Below are 23,428 nucleotides of genomic sequence, written 5' to 3' on the forward strand. Positions count from 1 at the left end.
TGGCCATTTGGGGACCAAAGAAAATTCTAGAGAGGTGTCAAGATACACATGGATGGAACGAAGTTACTAAAAAAACTGTCTGGCTTTCTATGAGAGAGAGAGAGACAGACAGATGAACACGTGCACGACGCAAGGCTTACAACTACAACCCGGTTACAATATCTGTGGACCTGGCTTCGATGACGTCACGTCGCGAACGCAACGAAATTGCTAACCGTAATGACGCGCCGCGGGCGAGCGCGGGGAGGTAAAGGGGAACGGGAAGGGGCTCCGCATTCCAGCGAGGTCCACAGATATTGTAACCGAGTTGTATAGCAAAAAGTGTCGTTACAACTTTTGCTCTAATTCCGTGTAGCCCCCTTTCGCAACTTCGTTCCAATACCTAACCTATCGTATATATATTATGTACTGTATGGTTGAGATATAAATTTGTACTATAACGTAATTCATTTAATCGTTATTTTAAGCTAATGAGGTCATTTCATTCAAATTGTAATTATAACGAAAAGGTAATGTAAAAAAAGCGATTGGTGTGCCGTTGTTTTATTTTTATATATAAAGTATTTTCGATGGGTAATTAAATTTTGAAAATATTTCAAGAATTTGCACTTTACACAAATTATTTTGTGTCTTCTTTATTGTTTCTTATCTTCACATACCTATTACAGCAAAAGTTGCTCTTTTTGTAATCGAAGATACCCGATGCCAAATATACTAGGTAGTATACCTAATAAATAGAGATTTTTCGATACTTAAAAAGCTCAAAGACAGAAAAGCTTTTTTTTACGATTACGACTTTAATATCCTATTTAATAATTTTTTTAACGATTTTATACATAAAAATAGTACAACGGCACACGACTTTGAGCACGCCATGAGCACCCTGATGTCAATATATAAAAAAAATATTTTTTTCATACACATTGTATTCCGGAACAAGTATTTTTTTAACCGACTTCAAAAAAAGGAGGAGGTTATTTACGGAAGACGGTTAATGAAAACCTTTTATATCCAATAGTTTTAGATACTCCATTAGATTATAATATTTGACTCGCTAAAAACCAAATATTAGAGCATTTAATAAATGGAAAAAAATGCGATATTTTCAATAAAAAAATACTTATCCCGTAACATAAGAAGCATTAACTCCACAAAGCGAAACACCATGATTTTGTATAAATGTATATTTGTCTATCGGCCCATTGCTCAAACGGAACTCAACTTTGAAAAACAACTCAACTTGAGTATCGTTTGAGAAATCGGTGTGTCTTAAAACAAGAGCGTCGGGTTTTATTGAAGCATTGAATGTTGAATTTAACTTAAACAGGAGAAGATTCTCTTATTTTTGGTTAAAAAAATATAAAAAAATCAGGATTTTGTCAATATTATGTGTGAATATTTATTTTATAGTTATACAAAACTAATTTATTAATTCTACACACTCAATCTTTTATTGAAAGAAAAATTGAAAAAAAAATCCATTCAATTCTTCAATGAAACCCCAACATTTCCATATAACTACTTAAAATTATTCTCTATACGCATTTATTTCATTTGTTAAGTAACAATCTGTGATATCGAGTTTTGATAGGGTACGATTTCAATACGATTCAACGATAAAAAAAATAAAAAATGTTTGTTTTATTACAAAAAAAAAGCTTCAGTCTACGAAATTAGGACAAATAAATGAAAAACTTTCTGTCAAAAAAAATATAGTCTTCTTAAAAAACCTTCTCCTTTTTTGAAGAAAAATTCGAAGTAAATTTCAATGCTATCAAAACTCGATATCCAGTTCTTTAAACCACTATTAAATAGCAACTGACTTCCGACATTAATGGCGTTTTTGTATATAATCTGCACAACGTTACGTACTTATGTTTATTATTACACAGAAACACAGTTCGACAAAAATCTAGTAACACATTGAAATAGAAAAAAAATATGTCAAAGAATTCTTTTGATAAATGAATCACAAAATTATAATTATAATAATTCCGAAAATTATTAATAATTGTAAATGAAAAGAAACTAATTTCGAACTGTGCTTCCATACGTCTCTATAATAACTTGTATCATTAAAGGATGCATTAAAGATATTTTAAATTTTTATTGATATTTGCACATTTATGTAAATGAAGATTCAATATTTTTTTATTTCCGCTTCTTTTGCGGTTTGAAAAACACACACATAGAAAAAACAAATGTACGTGATTAAACCAAAAGTTCGTGACTTTTATCATTTATTCAAATAATAACAACACTCTAAATTATAAATTGGATATTAACCCATTGAGCCCCGAACGGCCCGATCGGTCCACGACACAATAGGTTTTCTGTTGTTTCTGTGATTCCAGGGCCTGAGTTATTAATTATCTACACTGCATCCTTTAATAACGCGAGTTAAATGTTACACCGTCAAACTGCGTGACACACTCCATACTCACGTACGCACACGTGCACGCAATGTGCGTACTAATTTGTGACATTTTAATACGTTATTTTAAATTTATCGCGTGATAATATACACATGGTACATCACGTAGATATTAACACGAATACATGTGTATGTAAATTAATATCAAGCAGCTTGACCGTATGTCACGTGACATTATATTACGCAGCTTGACATCACTAGTATACGTGTGTCACGCAGCTTGACATCACTCGTGTACGTGTCATGTGTACGTGTGTCACGCACACACCGCTCCGTAGATTGTATCTCTGTGTGTGTGTACACGTGAACGTATTCCCACATCTATAACGCCACACACGCATACACACGCGTGTCGCGCACACACCCTGCGCACGTGTGTGTTCACACATGTACGCCTGTACACACGCGTGTCACGCACACACCGATACATTGCGTATGTTACCGCGTCTCAAAACGGGCGATACGCGGTGGGATATTTAATCGGCATCGCTTTAGCTGTAGCTTCAGCCAGGTGGTGGTAGCCGAGCTGTGTGTACGCGGCCACGAGCCGCTCGTCCACCTCGCGCGACGGCCGCTCCTCTTGCATCTTGTGCAGGAGCTTGATAGCTCGTCCCCATTGCTTCAGTGTGAAACAGTGCCACACGCCGTAGTGGATTACCTGTTGAGAATAAATATTTTATTAGTTTTGTTGGTGTAACTGTAAGGCGGTGGTATCTATGAATCTTGTCAAAGTTTCACTTCTGACACGTCTGCTTGGCACACACGATCTTTTTTTAATGATTATGAATTGTGTGTACTTAATTGATGATTGTGTGTCACAGTAAATATTTTTTTCTTTCTTTCTACTTCGTTTTCGCGAACCACGCAGCGGGCGCCCTCTACAACGGACATTTTTATCTTTTTTTTTAAGCTATTGCATAGCTTCTATCGCGGGCCTTGAGCGCGGGGACCGAATCGAGAAATTCCGTAACGAAAAAACCTCACGCTCCCCACTCCGACGGGCGCGGAGGTGTGGCTTGAAGGCATGCTATGCAATAGCTTTACCGCGGCAGTCCCCGAGTGCCACACGTCTTTTTGAAGTGAAAACTTCTTTACCGGCGTTGAGCACTTTTTCTGTAATGGTTATAAAATCTTAAACTCACGTCAGGACACGTGACCTGATCGAAAAAGCGTAAGACGTAATATCAAACATGCTGAACGTTAATAATCAAGTTTTCACTTCTGCCGGCACTCCCGGAGTGCAACCCGTCTTTTTGTTGTGAATACTAGTGGGCACACCTTGGTGTCGGTCAGGTCCGCGAAGTGCAGCAGGTCGGCGAGGTTGTGCGCGAGCGCGTCGGCGAGCTTGGCGCGCGCGGCCGGGCCGGCCAGCGCGTGCAGCCGGCACAGCGCCGCGCCGCGCCGGCACAGCGCCTCCACCGCCCAGCCGCGCTGCTTCTCGTGCTCCCTGCACACGCACGCACATACATGTGTAACACGAGTGTACTGAATACATGCACACACATACATGTGTAACACGAGTGTACTGAATACATGCACACGCGTAAAGTAACACGAGTATACTGAATACATGCACACACGTAAAGTAACACGAGTGTACTGAATACATGCACACACGTAAAGTAACACGAGTGTACTGAATACATGCACACACGTAAAGTAACACGAGTGTACTGAATACATGCACACACGTAAAGTAACACGAGTATACTGAATACATGCACACACGTAAAGTAACACGAGTGTACTGAATACATGCACACACGTAAAGTAACACGAGTGTACTGAATACATGCACACACGTAAAGTAACACGAGTATACTGAATACATGCACACACGTAAAGTAACACGAGTGTACTGAATACATGCACACACGTAAAGTAACACGAGTATACTGAATACATGCACACACGTAAAGTAACACGTGTATACTGAATACATGCACACACGTAAAGTACAGTACGATTCAAACTTCTTACGTTCCGATGCGCAGAAAACAATTTTAGGTGTTAGCGGGACGTTAAGTAACCTGTGCGCACCCGCACTCGCACCTGCACCTAACATCCGAACCGCCATTAAGTTTGAATCGAACTATACATGCTTAATTAACGCATACACGTGTTCACGTGCACGCACGCAACGTGCAACGGAATTAAATGAACATCACAAAATAGGACAATTAGTAAATCTCTCATAAATAACAATAAAGACATTGAAATCATTTTCTGTTTTGTATAAATGATTATTTTGCAAAAAAAAACAGATACGAATGAATTTCACATCAAAAATACTAATAACAATATCCATCACAAATCTTTCTGACAAATAAAATAAAAAAATCGAACCACACAAAATATCTAAATCAACATGCACTCACTGTTTAATCTTCGCAGCATCCGGCCTTGTATCCGTTTTCATCCCGAGATGTGCCAACAACCGTTCCTGGTCCACGCCCTTGAGCACTTTGTCAGCTATCGCGATCAGCTGCTCGCACCACGCCGTCGTTACATCTGGCTCGGAGAGTGTGGGTAACCTGAAAATAATGTCATTATTTATACAATTAATCAGTAAAGAGAGACAAGATAAAAAATTGTAGGAGCCTACTTGACCACTATTAAGACACAGAAATATTACGGATTAAAAGCTTTCTGAATGCGGCTTCACCCGCTTTGTCTTTTACTTAACACCGGCCAACCTTCTCTTAAATCATTCACTAAGAAATTTTAATGTCTTGCAAATAACAATAAGGTCTAATAAAGCAGAAGCGAAACAGTACTAACTTCTTGCTATCCGTGTGCGGGTCAATGGCCTGCAGATAAGCCACGTGCGCACCGAGATAACCGGGGAATCGCTCCAATACCTCTTCGTACACTTGCTCCAGCTTATCGCCCTCTGCAATTTGATTCAGTGTTGTAATAGAATGCAATGCTGATTGGATAATTATTTTCACAATTCAAATTGTGATCTGTGACCTATCAACTAGACTCACAATCCTGCTCAAAAATTATCTGTAGCATAACCCTGCCTACGCGTATAATTTGAACGTTACTGCAACGAAATAAGGTGTCAATTTCAACGACGAATCTCGTCGTATACATCGTCACGGACATTTTTGAGGACTTTTTCAGTGTTGTGACGTTCACTCACCCAGCTTGGGCATCCAGGTGGCGGCGAGGTCCTTGAGCGCGTCCCGGTAGTCGTCGTGCGCGCGCTTGTCCCGCTCGGCGCGCTCCTTGTCGCGCGCGTCCCGGCGGCGCGGCGCCTCGCACAGCGCGTACTGCAGCGCGTGCGCGTCCGCCCGCCGCGCGCCCTCGTCCTTCGCGAACGTCACCGTGCCCGTGAGCGTCTGCCCCGCCGTCACGCTCGACCGGCTCAACCTGCCACACGACACGCTAAAGTTACGACAACAATGGCGACTTGGCAAAAGAAAACTCCTGCAAAATATTTAAATGACACGAAACAAATTTAAAAAATTTTATGAATGAAAATAACTCACTTATCTGCAGGGATAGGCGTGAAGTAGATGGGGAGCAAATTTCCAGCCGGTAACGTTGCCGTTGTAAACTTTTTGCCGCCAGTTAACGCCTGCAAGAAAATTCCCAAATCAAACAATTTTCAAAACGGTTGTACCTATTTTCTCAAAAGTTTACATTTTTCAACAAAAACATAAAGATATCAATAAAATTTGAAAAGTGATGGCACTATAGTATAGGAATAAGTAAAATGACGTGACAGGGCACACACCGCGTGCATGGAGCAGTACGCGTCGAGCGTGATGGGCTGCGCGAGGCGCTGCTGCACGACGAGCGGCGCGTCCTGCAGCCGCTCGAGCAGCGCCTTGCTGTCGTGCCGCACGCTCAGCCGCACCGTGTACTCGCCCTTCTCTAGCTTCACGGAATACTGCAAATGAAACGGACAAAAAAACATGACAAATAAAAAAAAAGCATTTAAATTTTCAATAAGCTTTTGACAAAGTACATCACATCATCTCATAAAAGAAATCGAATCATTACGGTATTAGACGCGTAACGCTACCGTGATTTGAAAGTTATCTCCTTGATTGAAAATAACGGTAATTAAACCGGTATCAATTAGAATGTTTCTAATAAAACTAGGAAGACATCTTGGAATAGACTCACTTTATTAACTCATTACACAATACACAGACAGTGTGACCAGTTTATGCTCATAGATAATAAATGCTATTTTGTTACAACAGATACAACAGAACTTATTTCTAACACCCTCTCTTAACAAAATACTCTGACAAAATTACATCTTTTGCTACAATAACTAAACGTTACAAATGCTTCAACAATAAAAACAATCAATTGAAAAACTACATATCTATTTTAATTAACTTCCCCTATTCCCATTTGTTCTATGAATTTATAATGTTTATTAACACAAAGTGACTTAGTAAATACATCTGCTGGCATAGAAGAAGTTTCTAAATAGTTAATTTTAATTTGGTTATTATCAACACATTCTCTAGCAAAATGATGGCGTACATCAATATGCTTAGTACGTTTGTGAAACATTGGATTAGAAGCCAATTTTAAAGAACTTTGACTGTCAGTGTACAAGTCCAAAGGTTTATTTTTATTACATATATTAAGTTCTAACATTAAATTTTTTAAATAAATGGCCTCTTTGCAAGCCTCTGCAAGTGCCATATACTCGGCCTCTGTACTAGATAAGGCAACTGTCCTTTGCTTTCGAGACTCATAACTTATTACACAACCTGATAATACAAAACAATATCCTGTGTAAGACCTTCTATCAATGTTACAAGATGCCCAGTCAGCATCAACAAAACCAATTAAATCAGTTTCAGTTTTCTTAAAAATTAATCCAAAATGTTTAGTTTTTTGCAAATATCTTAATAATCTTTTCAAATGTTTCCAATGTGTTCCATTAAAACATGTGTTATATTGACTTAGAAAGCTAACACTATAAGAAATATCTGGCCTTGTTAGAACCGCAAGATACATCAGTGAACCAATAAGTTGTTGATAAGGATAAGAGTTATTACAACTGTCATTTACAGCTTTTTCTAATTTAAGATTCAATTCCATTGGAGTATCTGAAATTTTGCAATTAATCATATTAAATTTATTTAAAATATTATCAATAAATTGCTGTTGGTCCAAAGTAACACAATCTTTTTGAACTTTTACATTCATGCCTAGACAATTTCTTATTTGACCTAAATCTTTAATCTTGAAATCTGCTTCTAATACACTTCTTAACTTTTTGTAAGAATTTACACAGTTATAAAAAACAAAAAAATCATCAACAAATATAGCTACATAAATCTTTACATTATCATGACATTTAATAAATAAACAGGGTTCATATTTAGATTTCTTGAAACCTAACTTTAACAAACTAGATTCCACTTTCATGTACCAAGCTCTAGCCGACTGTTTAAGTCCATATATAGCCTTTTTTAATTTTAAAACTTTATTATCGCAATTTATGAAATTAGAATATTCTGGTATTTCCATAAATACACATTCATCAATATTACCATTTAAAAAATGCTGTTGGTACATCCAAGTGATTCATTTTTAAATTTTGTTTAACACTTAAAGCAAAAAGTAGTCTTAAAGTAGAATAACGCAATACAGGTGAAAAAGTTTCATTATAATCCATACCTTTAATCTGGGAGAAGCCCTTAGCTACTAGTCGAGCTCTGTACCGCACTTTACCACTATTATCACATTTTTTCTTAAACACCCACTTACACTGCACTATTCTATCAGCTTCACTCCTGTCTACAAATGTCCATGCTTCATTGTCACTGAAAGCTTTCAATTCATCCATCATCGCTTGTCTCCACTGTTCCTGATCTGGTCCATTCATCGCAGATTCATAACTCAGTTCTTCATAAGTTTCCAGGTTTTCCAGAATACATAGATTGGTCATACCATATCTTTCTACTGGCTTTCTCTCACGTTTCCTAACTTGCTGTACCTGAACTTCTTCATCTATGACAGAGTCTTCATCGGCTACTGATTGATAAGAATCATCTTGGGATGTGGATGTATCATTAACATAAGTTGGGTCATTAGGATTTGAGACTAGGCTATCTGATGAATATTCTTCTTCTTCTAAGTTTTCATTGTTCTCTAACTTTTCTTCACTAATATTTACTACTACCTGAGCTTTGTCTGATTCTGTCTTCTCCATGACTATGACATCTCTGCTCGTAGTGATCTTTCTAGTTTTTGGGTTATACAATCTGTATCCTTTAACATTATCTGGATATCCAACTAATATCAATTTATCAGCCTTTTTATCCCATTTTTGTCTTTGTGCTTTGGGAACATGTGTCATTACCTTACTGCCAAAAATTCTAACATTGCTTAGGTCTGGTTTCTCACCTGTCCACCTCTCAAATGGGGTCATCATGCCTAAACTGGCGGCTGGTGTCCTATTCTTTAAGTATACTGCAGTATTAACTGCTTCACCCCAAAAACTTTTGTCAAGGTCAGCTTCAAACAACAAGCATCTTGCTCGTTCAACTATAGTTCTGTTGAACCTTTCTGAGAGTCCATTCTGCTCCGGAGTGTGAGGATTGGTCTTCTGATGAACTATACCGACTTGTTTCAAGTAATTCTCCATCTCATGTGAGCAAAATTCACCTCCATTGTCGGTTCTCAGCTTCTTTATCTTGTTTCCTGTTTGATTCTCAACTAAACCTCGAAATTCTTTGAAATGCTGAAACGCCTGGTTCTTTTCCTTCAAGAAGTAGACAAAAGTCATTCTGCTGGCATCATCCACAAACAGAAGAAAATACTTTGAATTACCAATTGACTTGGTCTCCATCGGCCCGCACAAATCTGAGTGTACTACATCCAGTAGGTTTTCACTTCTATGGTTGGCTGATGGGAAGGGTAGACGTGACTGTTTCCCCTCACAGCACACTTCACAATTCTGTATCTGAATGTCAGCTTTCTTTTCAAAAGAAACACCTATCACAGCACCTTCATTCATTTTTTGTAAGGACTTACTGTTTACATGTCCTAACCTCTTATGCCAGGTTGACATTGCCGATAATGAATTCTCTAATTTTCTTGTGTTTAACTTGTACACGCCATTAATCAAATCTGCTGTACCAATAAGCTTATTCACTTGATTGTATATTAAACAGACATCCTTTTTGAATACAACTCTATTGCCATTAACTATAAGTTGGCTTACTGACAATAAGTTTGTCGTGAGCTTTGGTATGTACAATACATTCTTCACAATCACATTGTACTGAGAATTGTTCACGCATGTCGTTATCTGTGTTTCACCAACACTTACTACAGGCACCGTCGTTTGATTTGCCACTACGATTTCTCTGTTATCGTGCACCGGTCGTGGTTGGAGTAAACATTTCTGATTCGACGTCATGTGCGCGCTTGCGCCCGAATCGACGTACCAGTCTTCTGTGCTATAACAACCGTTGAAAAACGCCGCACTAAAAGCATTTACTTGTTTATTTGCTTTTAATTCTGGACACTTGCTTTTGTAGTGACCTATTTTCTTGCAATTATAACACTTTATTTGTTTACTGCTGGTTGAAGCGTCATTGTATGACATTGACGTTGACGTTGATTTTTGCTTGCGGTTAGTGTTGCTACTTTTTCCCCGCTGATGTTTTGACAAAAAAACAGTATCCGCTCCAGTTGTACCAACCTCCGAACACATATCAAGTAATTTCGTTTTTATGACGTCAGCGCTAATGGCGATTCCGGAATGTTCTATAGCCATTATCATCGGTGAATATTTTTCTGGGAGTCCAGCCAAAAGTAGCGATCCAATCCACTCGTCTGTGATTTCGAAACCAGTCCCCTTCAATTTCTGTGCTGTATCCACCACTTGAGATACATACGATGTCATAGTTTCACAGTTATCGAGACGTATTGAAATTAATGTTCGAAGCAAACTTATTTTTCGTTGATATCCCGAGTCATCAAATAACTGTTTCAACTTTTTCCATACACCGCCCACTGTAGTCTCACTCTTGATATGCACATATAATGAACAGTCTATCGTCATCACAAGTTTCGCTTTGGCTTTCTTCATCTCATTTTCACTGATGGCCGCCGGCACGTTTTCAATGTCAATGCCTTCCAGCAACAGAAAATTACTTGCCGCGAACGCCCAATCATCGTAATTTTCGCGTCCTTTTAACTTAGGCACATTTACTAAATAGCCTGACATCGACATTATTACTTTTACACGATAAAACTACTAGAAAAACTCGCAAATATGTGACTGGGTCCATAACCTAATAAAACTAGGAAGACATCTTGGAATAGACTCACTTTATTAACTCATTACACAATACACAGACAGTGTGACCAGTTTATGCTCATAGATAATAAATGCTATTTTGTTACAACAGATACAACAGAACTTATTTCTAACAGTTTCACTATCGAAATTTAAGACCAGTGGAAGACCATTTAGAGGTGTTCTCCAAGGTAGCACACACGGACTCTACTGTTCCTTATTTCTATAAATGATAATCTTAAAAGCGCTGAATCGATCCTATTCTTATTAGTTCGATCACATAATATATTTAATAAACTCACCTTTGAAGGATACGCGTCGCCCACGGCCATGAGCTGCTTGCACGAATTGTACAACATCCACATTTGGGACTCGAACTCCGATTCGTACAGCATGTCGCATAGCAACGAGAAAATTGGGGAAACCTGTAATTTTGAGGAAAATTTGTATTTTGAACAAGTGGATTAATACACAAAAAGATTTATGAAACACTAGCTTTCCACCCGCGGCATCGCCCGCGCAGACAAAGAAAAACCCGCATAGTTCCCTTTCCCGTGGGATTTCCGGGATGAAACCTATCTTATGTCCTTTCTCGGGTATCAAAATATCTCTATACCAAATTTCATGCAAATTAGTTCAGTAGTTAAGGCGTGATTGAGTAACAGACAGACAGACAGAGTTACTTTCGCATTTATAATATTAGTATGGATTAACAAATATCTTATTATAAGAAAATTTTGTCTCATATTGTTCTCCAAATCCTCGAGGGACCAATTCCGATAGAATTAATTTAAATTTTAAAAGTATGAACTAGGAAAATTGTAATTACCTCAGTGGGCTTAGCTATGTGAAAAGTGTAGGTGTTTATCATCTGGTAGATCTGCCGCGACGGCGGGATAATGTCTCGACTCGTTAGCGGACATATTTTTGATTCTGTCGGCCTGAAAATAATTATTATCAACTTGATAAATTATTATACATTTAAGTTAATCTGAGCTTCAATTTTAAAATTTTATAATTTCATTTCTATCCGTCTTTTAAAAAATGGGTTTCTCAATTATATTTATTTTGCATACTCGAATAACTTCGTTGTTTATGTACCGATTTTGATGATTCTTTTTTTAAAACGTATTTCCACACATACACTAGCTCCTAACTCACCGATACACCGGCTCGGAGTACTTCAACTGCGCACTGGGTTGCACGTCATGCGCCCGCAGTGCCGCGATCAGTACGGAGCCCAGCGAATGTGCATTCAGAGCCAGCTTCGGCCCAAAGTCCGGCTTGAGCCCGTGGAACTCCACTGTGTAGTCCACCGTCATGTCGCCGAGGTTCGCCCAGTATTTCGCAATCACCACCTCCAGCATCACGCCACCCTATAAACAGTTTATGTTTGATATAATAAGTAGAAGTTTCATGATTTCTTTTTTATTGACAAAAGAAGAAGCGAGTGACCAATTTCTCGCATTTTTTTATTGTTTACTAGCGGTCCGCCCCGGCTTCGCCCGTGGTACATGTTTACGTTTTCTCTACATAAGAACCATCCTCGTACTTCAAGGAATATAATAAAAAAAGAAATATCGAAATCGGTTCAGCCGTTCTCGAGATATGCGCTTACCAACACATTTTGCGATTCATTTTTTTAAGATTTCACTTTCTTGTGAAGTAACTGATTGCGTTTTTATCACTTTATGACTTGGATTTTCGTACGTTATTAGTCATTTTATTCGACAAATACACTGAACACAACATATCCAGAGGTAGTTTTTCATCTCTAACCACGTTGCCAGCTGCATGCAGTGCACCAGCTGCACGCAGGGCACCACAAGGTCGGGCACTCACCAGCAGCTGGAAGGGCAGCAGCGCGGGCGCGTCGTGCGCGAGCGTGAGCATCTTCTGCGTCTCGTGCGTGCGGCAGCTGCGGCGCGGCGCCAGCTGCATGCAGTGCACCAGGAAGCGCCCGCTGCGCTCGCCGTCAGACCGCGTCAGCTTCAGCACCGCCCACGTCGCGTTTAGTGGCGCTGACGCAACATTAAAATTCATTAAAGAATGCAAAAATTATTTAAAAAAAAAACATTTTACAATACGAATTTTAATTGAAAATAGGAAGAACTGAATTTGAATTCACAAGGTATTTTGATATAAATTTGGTCCTTCGATTTGGAAGGTCATACACATAACAATACGAATTAAGTCTTCAATATCTATAAACAATTTGTTCTTTTATAGAGGTATATACGAAAACACCAAAAATCTATTCAAATCATCATTAGCATCTAAAAGAAATCGGTCCTTCAAGTCTAAATCTAAATTTTCTTTCTTTCTTTCTAAATGTGCTCTCACTCACGTATAACAAAGTGCCGCTTGATGGTGGACGGTTTGAACAGCACATTTGTCTCGGATATGACGTAGGGCTCCGGCAGCGGCGCCGGCTGGAACACCGTCACCGGGATGCGGAACACCGGCCCCTTCTCCACGCACGTGACGTCGTACGCGTTTATACTGGGGGATTAGTTAGTGTCAAGTACACAATACAATACAATACAATACAAAATTCTTTATTTAACACACACATACAGAAGAAAAGAAAAGAAAAGAAAAAAAAAACATATAAGACAGATACACGTGTCAGAAGTGAAACTTCTTTTGCAAGATTTAAAGATATCAAAATCGTCACCTAACTCAAAAAAAATAACAAGAAAAGTAGAATTTTGAAAACACAAATTTGAGAAACACATAAAAATTTTGTATTTTTCGGAAAAAAATCGCAAAAGACATATATGCATAGTGCATATAATATTTTTTATTACAACAAAAAAACTGAATGCTGTTCTAGCTAAAGAAAAATATGTAATTTCTTTTGTCGCTACATATTAAATTTTTTCTTTAGTTAGATTATAATCTTAAAAGTTGTATAATATCGTTTTCTTTATTTCCATCATATTTATGAGTTTTTAGTTAAAAGGCGAGGATTTTTTTTTTAATTCCCCTAAAATTACTGAAAAAAACCATGATTTTTTCATACCTCGCGAAGTGCGCGCCGGGCGGCAGGTGCGCGGTGCGCAGGCGCAGGGCGAGCGCGCGCGCCGCGTTCATGAGCTCGAGGTGCGCGGGCGCGCTCACCCACTCCGCCGCGCACGTCAGCGCCAGCCGCACGCCGAACTGGATCTGCTTGTGGATCACCGCCTCGTCTGCGGACCGTGCGCTATATACGTTTTTTTGTATCGCTCTGAGGTTACATCGGAAATATTTATAAAACTAAGATTGACATATTTACTAACTCACTAATTTAGGAATTACACTGCAAATGATTCTCAGTAAATAGTTTTTAAATTTTTAAGATAAATTATTCTGGAACGGATACTGCTCTGGTGACTTAGTTGCAATATAATAAACCTGTTGCGTGATGATATAATATAGCCTATAGATCTTCCTTGATAAATGGGCCTTGCCGCCCTCCGCGCCGCACGACACGCTGACCGACACGTGCGGTGTATAGAGCACACTCACTGCGCGGGTCGGTGTGGTCGTGCAGGAAGGTGGGCTCGACGGTGACGGCGACGTCGCGCGGCGGCTCCGCGGCGCGCGGCCGCAGCAGCACGCCCTTGCCGCCCTCCGCGCCGCACGACACGCCGAACGACACGTCGCGCTCTGCCGCTGCGTGATGCGTCGACAGTATGTCGAACGCCTGCGACAGAACAATATTGCATGTATCATTGCGGCATCATATTACAAACAAATAAAAAAGTGGTCAAGTGCGAGTCTGACTCGCACCACTAAGGGTTCCGTACAAATACATCCGTAGAAGGTACAAGAATTGCAAAAAAATGGTCATATGAAACTTTTTGTTAATTTTATTCCATCCTTGCACTTTTACTAAGACAAAAACTCACGTATCTTGGCACCTTAATTAAAATTTAATATTATAAAAAACACATTTATTTTCTGACGTGTTGTGGATGCATTGACGAGTCAAATCATAGCCTGTATTTATTTATTTAAGTATATCATGAAATCAACATTATTTAAAATAACTTACCTTTTCCACATTGAGTAAGCCACATCCCTGCGCCCACGGCTCCACATGATCCAGATACGTAGCAGAATTTTCAAGTGCCCTCTTCATTGAATATGGCGAATATGGTAGATTCTTTGCTTTTAAACCCGATATAAGTACCGCTGAAATGTTAGATTAAGTCAGTAAAAATTATGAAAATTCATTTGAATAATTTGCATCGTTGTCATCATCAATTCATCAACAAACCAAAATTACTGTAATTTAGCTTATTTTTTTTTTTTTTTTTTTTATATAAGAGGAGGCAACAGAGCAGACGCGTCACCTGATGTTAAGTGCACTGCGTCGCCCATAGGCACCAGCAATGCCGGGGACATTGTTAGTGCGTTGCCGGCCTTTAAGGTAGGAGTACGCTCTTTTCTTGAAGGTCCCCAAGTCGTAACCGTTTGGAAACACCGCATGAGGAAGTTCGTTCCATAAACTCGTTGTGCGCGGAAAGAAGCTTCTTTTGAAGCGCGCAGTTGTCGATCGCCAGGAGTCAAGGTGGTGTGGGTGGTATTTGAGTTTGTGGCGAGCAGTACGGTGATGGAACTCAGCGGCAGGTATTGTTCCAAACAGCTCCTCAGAGCACTCCCCATTGTAGATGCGATAGAAAACACACAGTGAAGCGACGTCTCTTCGCAGCGCCAAAGTATCAAGCCGATCGGTAAGACTTGGCTCGTTAACGAGTCGTACTGCTCTCCTTTGAATACGGTCAAATGGAAGGAGGTGTTGTTGAGGTGCCCCGGCCCAGATGTGGGAGCAGTATTCCATGTGCGGCCTAACTTGCGCCTTATAAAGCATAAGGCGGTGGTGCGACGTGAAATACTGCCCCGCTCGACAGAGCACACCAAGTTTCTGTGAAGCCAATTTGGCCTTTCCTTCCAAATGACAGGAGAACTGTACGCTACTCGAGATTTCGAGACCAAGAATACCGATGCTAGCTGTGGCAGAGAGAGGAATACCCTGAAAACGAGGAGTTACGACAAAGGGAAGCTTTTTTGCGGTGAACGCGCAGACCTGTGTCTTCTTGGGGTTGAATTGGACTAAGTTACGTCGGCCCCAGTTAGATACCTCTTCTAAGGAGGTTTCTATTGAAGACACGAGGTTGTTCCGGCACTCAATGACGCGGTCCTGAGAAATATTGCTGTGGCCGGTGTATATTGTATCACCAGTACTGTCGTCTGCATAGCAATGAATGCTGCCGTCTAGCAGCATATCATTGATATGCAGAAGAAACAGAGTGGGAGACAGAACGCAGCCTTGTGGGACACCAGCATTCACAGGCTTAGGATCGGAGCATGAACCGTCGACTACGACACTCATGCTACGCTCTGTGAGAAAACTGGCAACCCACTGGCAAAATTTCTCAGGAAGCCCATAGGAAGGAAGCTTCGCAAGAAGCGCTTTGTGCCATACCCGATCGAAAGCTTTCGCTATGTCCAAGCTGACGGCTAAGCCTTCCCCCTTGCTCTCAATCGCTGACGCCCAGCGGTGAGTCAAATATACAAGAAGATCGCCAGCTGACCGGCCACGACGGAAACCGTACTGTCGGTCACTAATCAGCTGGCGCTCTTCCAGATATTTGAGCACCTGGCGATTGATAATGGTTTCCATTATCTTGGAGAGCAAGGAAGTGATGGCTATGGGTCGATAGTTGGACGGATCCGAGCGATCGCCTTTTTTCGGGATGGGATGTACTAAAGCTGTCTTCCATGTGTTCGGGACGACGCCTGTGGAATAGGAGTGCTGGAAAAGTCGCGTGAGAACCGGCGCCAACTCAGGTGCACACATCTTCAACACAACAGGAGGAATACCGTCGGGACCACTCGACTTGTGGATGTCTAGAGCGAAAAGTGCTTTACGCACAGCGCTCTGGGTGAAACGGATGTCCGGCATAGAGCCCTCAAACCGTGGGATGGTAGGTGGTGATTTTCCCATGTCATCCAAAGTCGAGTTAGCGGCGAAAAGGGAGCTAAGAAGATCAGCTTTCTCTTTCGCCGTGTGGGCCAACAAGTCATTCTCCATGCGTAGAGATGGCAATGACGGCCGACAAAAGTTTCCTTGCACAGCTTTGGCGAGTGCCCAAAAGGCTCGTGTTCCCGAAGGAAGTCGGGCGAGTTTCTCGCCAAGCTTTGCAATATGCTTAGACTTAGCTCTTGCAATAGCTCTTTTGAAGGACCTAGAGGCCGAGTTTAGTTCTCTCTTAAGAGTACGGGCGTCTGGATCACTAGACACAAGCGCATTGGCCCAGTCTTGGTAACAATCCTGTTTTCGGCGTGATGCCGTTTTACAAGAGTGACCAAACCAGGGCTGGGACTTGCCACCGATGGGAACAACGGAGTTTGGAATAAACAATTCCATTCCCTGAAGTATCACATCAGCAACAGAGTCAGCACAGATGCTAAGATCTTCTGCCGAGAAACAAACACGGCCCCAGGGATAAGATGAAAAGAAGGTGCGCATCTCGTCCCAGTCTGCTGACTTGTAGTGCCAAACGCGACGGCGGCCACTATTCAGTAGCCGTGAAAGGCGCAAGATTGGCACTTCACTCCATACGAGGCAGTGGTCAGAGGAGCCTAAAGGGGCATCAACATTGACCTTATAGCCATCCGGATGGGAAGTCAGCAGAAGGTCCAACAGGGAAGGCATATGGTCCCCAACATCGGGAATTCGCGTGGGCGATGCTACCAGTTGGGTAAGACCATAGGCAAGAGCAAGGTCGTAAACAGATTTCCCTGCGTGGTCTGTTGTGCGAGACTTGAGCCATTCTACATGGTGCGCATTGAAGTCACCAAGGACCACGATTTCCGCTGAAGGAATCTGATTGAGCATATTGTCAGCCGTCAATTGTATGTGATCGATGAGTCGGTCGGTTTCGTCGTTACCGCTATGGGATCTGTATAGGCACGCATAGACGCGAGGGTGGTCGTCGCAGTCCACACGTAACCAAAGGATGGATAGATCCCTACCTTCAAGACAAGCGAGGCGTCGAAAGCAGATATCATTCCGAATGAAAGCGCAGACACCAGCGCGAGGAATAAAATTGTGCTCCAGGGTAAATCCTGGGTAATTCAGATAAGATGTGTCGGAGGGGGAAGATATCTGCGTTTCGGTTAAGAAGAGCAAGGCCGGCTTCGCCGTCTCAAGGTGGTAATGGACGGCATTGATGTTCGAGTGTAAGCCCCTAATGTTGCAGAAATTCACGCAGTGCGTGGAAGGGGATGTGCTGAGCTTTTTGCTCTTGTTGCCTCGGGTTTGAGAAACGAGCGGGATTTTGCCCTCCCCAGAATACGCAGGGCAGCCTGAACAAAGATGCTCAGGGAGGGATTCTCCAGCACCGACAGTGTTGGTACCCTCCTGGGGTAATAGTTCTTTAAATTCCGCTGCCATAGTTTTAAAGGGGGAGGGGGGGGGATTGGGCATCCGGTGTGACCCACTCACCTATGCGAAACGCTAAGAAAGCTTTACGCCGGTTTCCCGTGGGTTAGTGGTACCGCCCCGGACGGACCACAGCCCAGTTCATGCTGCGTACGATTTTCGAGAGAATATCTTACGCAGCTGTAGTCCTACCACTCTAATATGTCGCCAGAGCCTCGTCCGTTGATCGGCAGGGTGCACCACGAGCAGGTGAGGTTGGCTTTGGCCGTTGGATGGTATACGGCCATTACACCCCAAAAGAATATTATGGATAGAAAAATGAATTGTTTAAGTTTTAAGTATGTATTTAAACTTACCAACTGCTCCAGCTACATGTGGTGCTGCCATGGAAGTCCCGTTCATTAATTGCGAATTCCGCAATGTGAACCTGCAAAATAATAACACAGACTTATTAATGAAGCAAAAGAAGAAAAGCTGTGGCATATTTAGACAATTTCATGTCAGACAAAATTTTGTTGTTTTTTTATATAAAAAGTACACGCACACTAGCGCGTACACGCACACACACGCGTACACGCACACAAGAGCACGCACTAACACGCAGCCACGCGCACGGACACATACACACACACACACCGCACGCACCTCGCCACAGACGCCACGGCGCCGCCGGGCGCGCACACAGCCAGCCCGAGCGCGCCGTCCGCGCACGGCCCGCGCGAGCTCCAGCTGAACGCGCCGGAGGGGGCCCGCGCGCGCATCGAGTACGCCGCGCTCTGCATCTCCGCCGACACGTACGCGCCCACACCTGCAAAACACAACAAAAATCATTTGCGTGATTAAATAATTTGTATGTGAGAAAGTTAGTGAGTGTTGTGAGTTTGAGTTAATATGTCAGTTAGTTATTAAGTGAATAAGTGTGAGTTAGTTTGTAAGTGAGTGAGTTTATAAGTGAAATAGTAAGCGACTGAGCTGGCTAATAACTTAGTTATTTAGTGAGTGAGTGCGTCTCACCAATAAGCACAGGGTGCGCGATGTCCGGCGGCGCGCCGACGGTGGCGAGCGCGGGCCCGTGGTTGCCGCCAGAGACCACCCACGACACGCCGTAGCGACGCACCACTGTGCTTATTATGTCGCCGATACGACTGCAACGGAGAAAAGAAAGTTGGCAAAGTTCCAAATAATTTCTAACAAGGTAAAGAAGATTTTATCATTGAAATTTACGGTCTATTTATTAATGCAACCCTCAGACAAAAGCAAGTAATTTGCGTATTTAATACTCATGTGTGTAATGTATCAACATAAGCTTAATTGCCACTTGGCAAATCATGTTGTGTTAAATAATTATGAAACAAAGGAGCCTATATTGTATAAAAAATAAACTGAACTTACCCAGCATTTGACCAATGAGCGTGTTCACCGTAGCTCATGTTTATAACATCTATTTTCATACTCTTCGACAGTTCCATCACCTTGATGCAGGCTCGAACCAGCGCTGTACCAGTTTCCATAGACCCTAGTCTACTATCACCGATTGTTAATGATACTATTTGTGCTCCGGGCGCTACTCCATTTCTGTCTGGCTCCTCTGGGAAGTAGCCGGCCGCGATAGCAGCTACGTGCGTGCCGTGGGTCGCTGGAAATTGATGTAAAATTGGTTATTTCAACGTAATATGGTGTTTATTCTTATTGTTTATGTATTTTCAAATATAAAAAGTTCACACTAACTTGAGTAGAGAATTTTTTTTATTGTGGTGTCAATAAATATGGCACAAAGTTAGAAATATTCGTGTTTTTGTCCCTCACACACTGATACGTCATAAAATTGGTATAAAAGATAGCTTCTACCTAATTTTGTATTCGTAATAAAGCATATTTATTCTCATATTTCAAACTAAATCATCCCAACACATATATTTACTTAATTATAAAATGTTTAGTTATTAAGACTTAGCTTAGACACACTACTTACAGCACATCCCCACAACTTCAAGGGTGTTGCCCTCGTCATGTACATTAATGGTAACAGTCATCTCATCCAAGGCAGTTAGGTGCGTGTGTTCGTGCGTCACACTGTACTCGCCCAGCAGAGGCCCCGTTGACAGGTCCCCTGTCTCTGACGTGTCTATACATGCTCTGTAAGTTTAATCAGATTATGATCTGATATATTGATGGTTCTCTTTTGTTATAACTATAAATAATATTATAAAGAGGATACATGTGATAATAAATTTTTAAAGGACAGATGTGATTTTTTCATAAATTAAAAAACTTCCCCGATTTTTGTTATTTTTTACTACACATACAACTCATTAATTAATTACAATTTTAGATATTATACAAATTCTCACTCACATAATAATTTAATGCTTGATTTTCTATAAAACATTTTAATAACTATTGTGACTAAGCGGGACAACTTTTTATTTTCCTGCATAATTTCAAATAAGTTTCTAGCAATAAAATTTAATTACTATGTCATACACATACCTCCAAACAGTTCCGTCATGGAACAGCACGCAATCATAAGTGGGACCCAAATCATTGTACTTCTTTTCAGCATTCTGTAACACCTCCACTCTGGCTTCCAATTCCTCTTTCATTACCTTGTCTTCTGGACTTAGAGTTGAATTTTTTGATACTGTAAAGAGTCACAATTATTTGTCTTTAATTATTGTGCATAGTAATTTATGAGACATGATAAAATGCATCATTTTTAGGGTTCCGTAGCCAAAATGGCAAAAACGGAACCCTTATAGTTTCGTCATGTCCGTCTGTCCGTCTGTCCGTCTGTCCGTCTGTCACAGCCGATTTACTCGGAAACTATAAGTACTACAGTGATGAAATTTGATGGGAATATGTGTTGTATGAACCGCTACAAAAATATGACACTAAATAGTAAAAAAAAGAATTGGGGGTGGGGCCCCCCATACATGTAACTGAGGGATGAAATTTTTTTTTTCGATGTACATACCCGTGTGGGGTATCAATGGAAAGGTCTTTTAAAATGATATAAAGTTTTCTAAAAAACATTTTTCTTAAAGTGAACGGTTTTTGAGATATCAGCTCTCAAAGTCGTAAAAAGTATGTCCCCCCCCCTCTATTTTTATAACTACGGGGTATAAAATTCTAAAAAAAATAGAGGTGATGCATGCTAATTAACTCTTTCAACGATTTTTGGTTTGATCAAAGTATCTCTTATAGTTTTTGAGATAGGTTGATTTAACTGTAATTTATTATATTTGCTGCTACGGAACCCTTTGTGCGCGAGCCCGACTCGCACTTGGCCGGTTTTTGTTTACTCTTCCTCTTGGCATAATATAACTTATTAAAGTGAAACTTTTATTACATCGTCTCAAACTTTTTGGTCTGTGTAGCGCATGTTGCGTGTATTGCGTGTATGCATGTCACGCGACATGCGCTACACAAAGCAGTGTTCGGAACCGTTCGAACAGTTTCACTTTTACCGTGGTTTCATAAAACCACACAACATTTTTTTGAGTTTGTGTATAGTATAACTTCACTTAATCAATTATTCTTATTTTTAGGTATATATCTAAACAATATCGTACCAACTTCATTTTCAAAGTCCTGCAACTGTTTATTGGCTTCAGCAAATGCCTTTTTGTGACCCACATCCCAAAAGTGTTCTTTTCTGTGTTCCTGTATCCTCTCTTTCACCCTCGTGGGGTATATACTGAATGGATAAAGGACACCCACGCGCCATTCCCCTGTAGGGTTCTTCCATGATTCCTCAATCTATATAAGATAATTAAAAATTATAACATATTTTGTTTTATTCACATTGTATTGAGAATTTAAGAACAATCTCTAAATAATTACATACCCTTTCAGCAGTTTTATTATACAGCTTGGAAATATAATTTATAAACACATTACCTAGTATAAATGGTAGCTGGTTTCAATTCATTTTCCCGATTTGTAAATTCAAAATACGCGCATAAAAATTTTGTACATGAACATAGCAACAAAGTAAAAATATGACAATGAACAGCTGTGAATGACACATGGAGGTGTCATTGACCCAGCTGTAAAAATCATAGTAATTGCTTCAGCAAAATCAGCACTTTAATCCATCAGTCCTCGGAATCACAGACACAATAGAAAATCTATTGTGTCGCGCCCCGATCGGGCCTTACGGTGGTCAATGGGTTAAATTGTATTTTTAATAAACTGCTCAAAAATTCACTTCTTACCTTTAACTTGCGACCCGTAATACCGGTGATACATCCATCTACAACTTTTTTTATTACTGTGCTTGTATCTACATCGCCGCAACCGCTGCAATCGAACCTTTCTATCACCTTGGTTTTTCCTGTACTTGTGATCTGCAAAATTTAAGTCATAAAAATGTAAAATTTTAAACTTTAAACTCAAACAAAATCATGACAAATCATAATTCTTTACCGTGAGCCCAGACGCCGCCGGGTCAACGCCCGAATCAAATATTGCAATAATAGATTCCCTTCCATCATAATTTGGATACTTGTTCAAAAAAGAAACAACTCCTGTTTCTTTTTTCGGCAATAATCCCCAGACAGGGAAATCACAATCGATCGGTACGTCTGCCATGTTTGATGACCGGATACCTAGTACACAGATAAGGGTAATGTGAACTATGATCAGATGAAAATATTATGGTATTATCACAGATTATAAAGTTGGGAATTGCTAGTAATCAAAATTCTATCATTCTTATTTACTATATAGTACACAAATAAATCTGGTGAGAAATATAGTACAAGAAAAGTAATTTAATTTCAATGTCATATTCCCTCATTCTTTGACGTTGTTGTTAAAGTACCAGTTAACATTCATACTATAAAATATTAAAGAAACACAGGACAAATTTTAAACTTAATCCGATTAGTTTGTAAAAATGTGGTTTGAAATACTTGTACCTTTGACGATTATTACAGCTGGATTAGGATTACCAGGATTGGGTTTATACTGGTGCCACTATTTAACCATAGGAAAAGTACTAATTCCCTTACTAATTCCCTATTCAAAAATTTTTTAATCGTTTGGTTGTATAAATATTTATTTACAAATGTTTAAATAGTGTTTTACGTGTAAATGTTGTAATTTATGTATTTATTTTATTCATTATAAATAATTCTACTTACTTTTGTCTTCTATCGTGGATTTTTCACAATTAATAGCTGTAGAGGTAATATTAATAATTGAACTGTAATTTCTACGTAACGCTGGTAACACGCAGTTAACTGTCACACTCGTAGAAATT

General features: G+C 40.3%; 1 protein-coding gene across 1 annotated transcript; it reads right to left on the reverse strand.

Moving 5' to 3' along the window:
• Window positions 1–316: 316 nt before the first annotated feature.
• TppII (Tripeptidyl-peptidase II) lies at window positions 317–23,420 on the reverse strand. Its single transcript, XM_090103273.1, has 25 exons — window positions 23,310–23,420; window positions 22,591–22,772; window positions 22,380–22,511; window positions 21,735–21,921; window positions 20,653–20,803; window positions 20,135–20,298; window positions 19,555–19,798; window positions 19,177–19,307; window positions 18,808–18,970; window positions 18,519–18,589; window positions 14,767–14,906; window positions 14,238–14,415; window positions 13,753–13,918; window positions 13,075–13,229; window positions 12,570–12,748; window positions 11,889–12,103; window positions 11,557–11,668; window positions 11,030–11,152; window positions 6,180–6,335; window positions 5,932–6,020; window positions 5,583–5,812; window positions 5,216–5,327; window positions 4,813–4,968; window positions 3,713–3,881; window positions 317–3,092 (listed from the first exon to the last, which is right to left on the reverse strand). The coding sequence occupies exons 2-25, from the start codon at window positions 22,753–22,755 to the stop codon at window positions 2,883–2,885; spliced, it is 3,798 nt and encodes a 1,265-aa protein (XP_089959399.1). The 5' UTR covers window positions 22,756–22,772; window positions 23,310–23,420; the 3' UTR covers window positions 317–2,882.
• Window positions 23,421–23,428: the final 8 nt, after the last annotated feature.

This window comes from Colias eurytheme, chromosome 6 (assembly GCF_061535395.1).
Source record: "Colias eurytheme isolate Ceu_HAF_F1 chromosome 6, ilColEury1 Martin Lab GWU primary, whole genome shotgun sequence".
Lineage (NCBI taxonomy): Eukaryota > Metazoa > Arthropoda > Insecta > Lepidoptera > Pieridae > Colias > Colias eurytheme.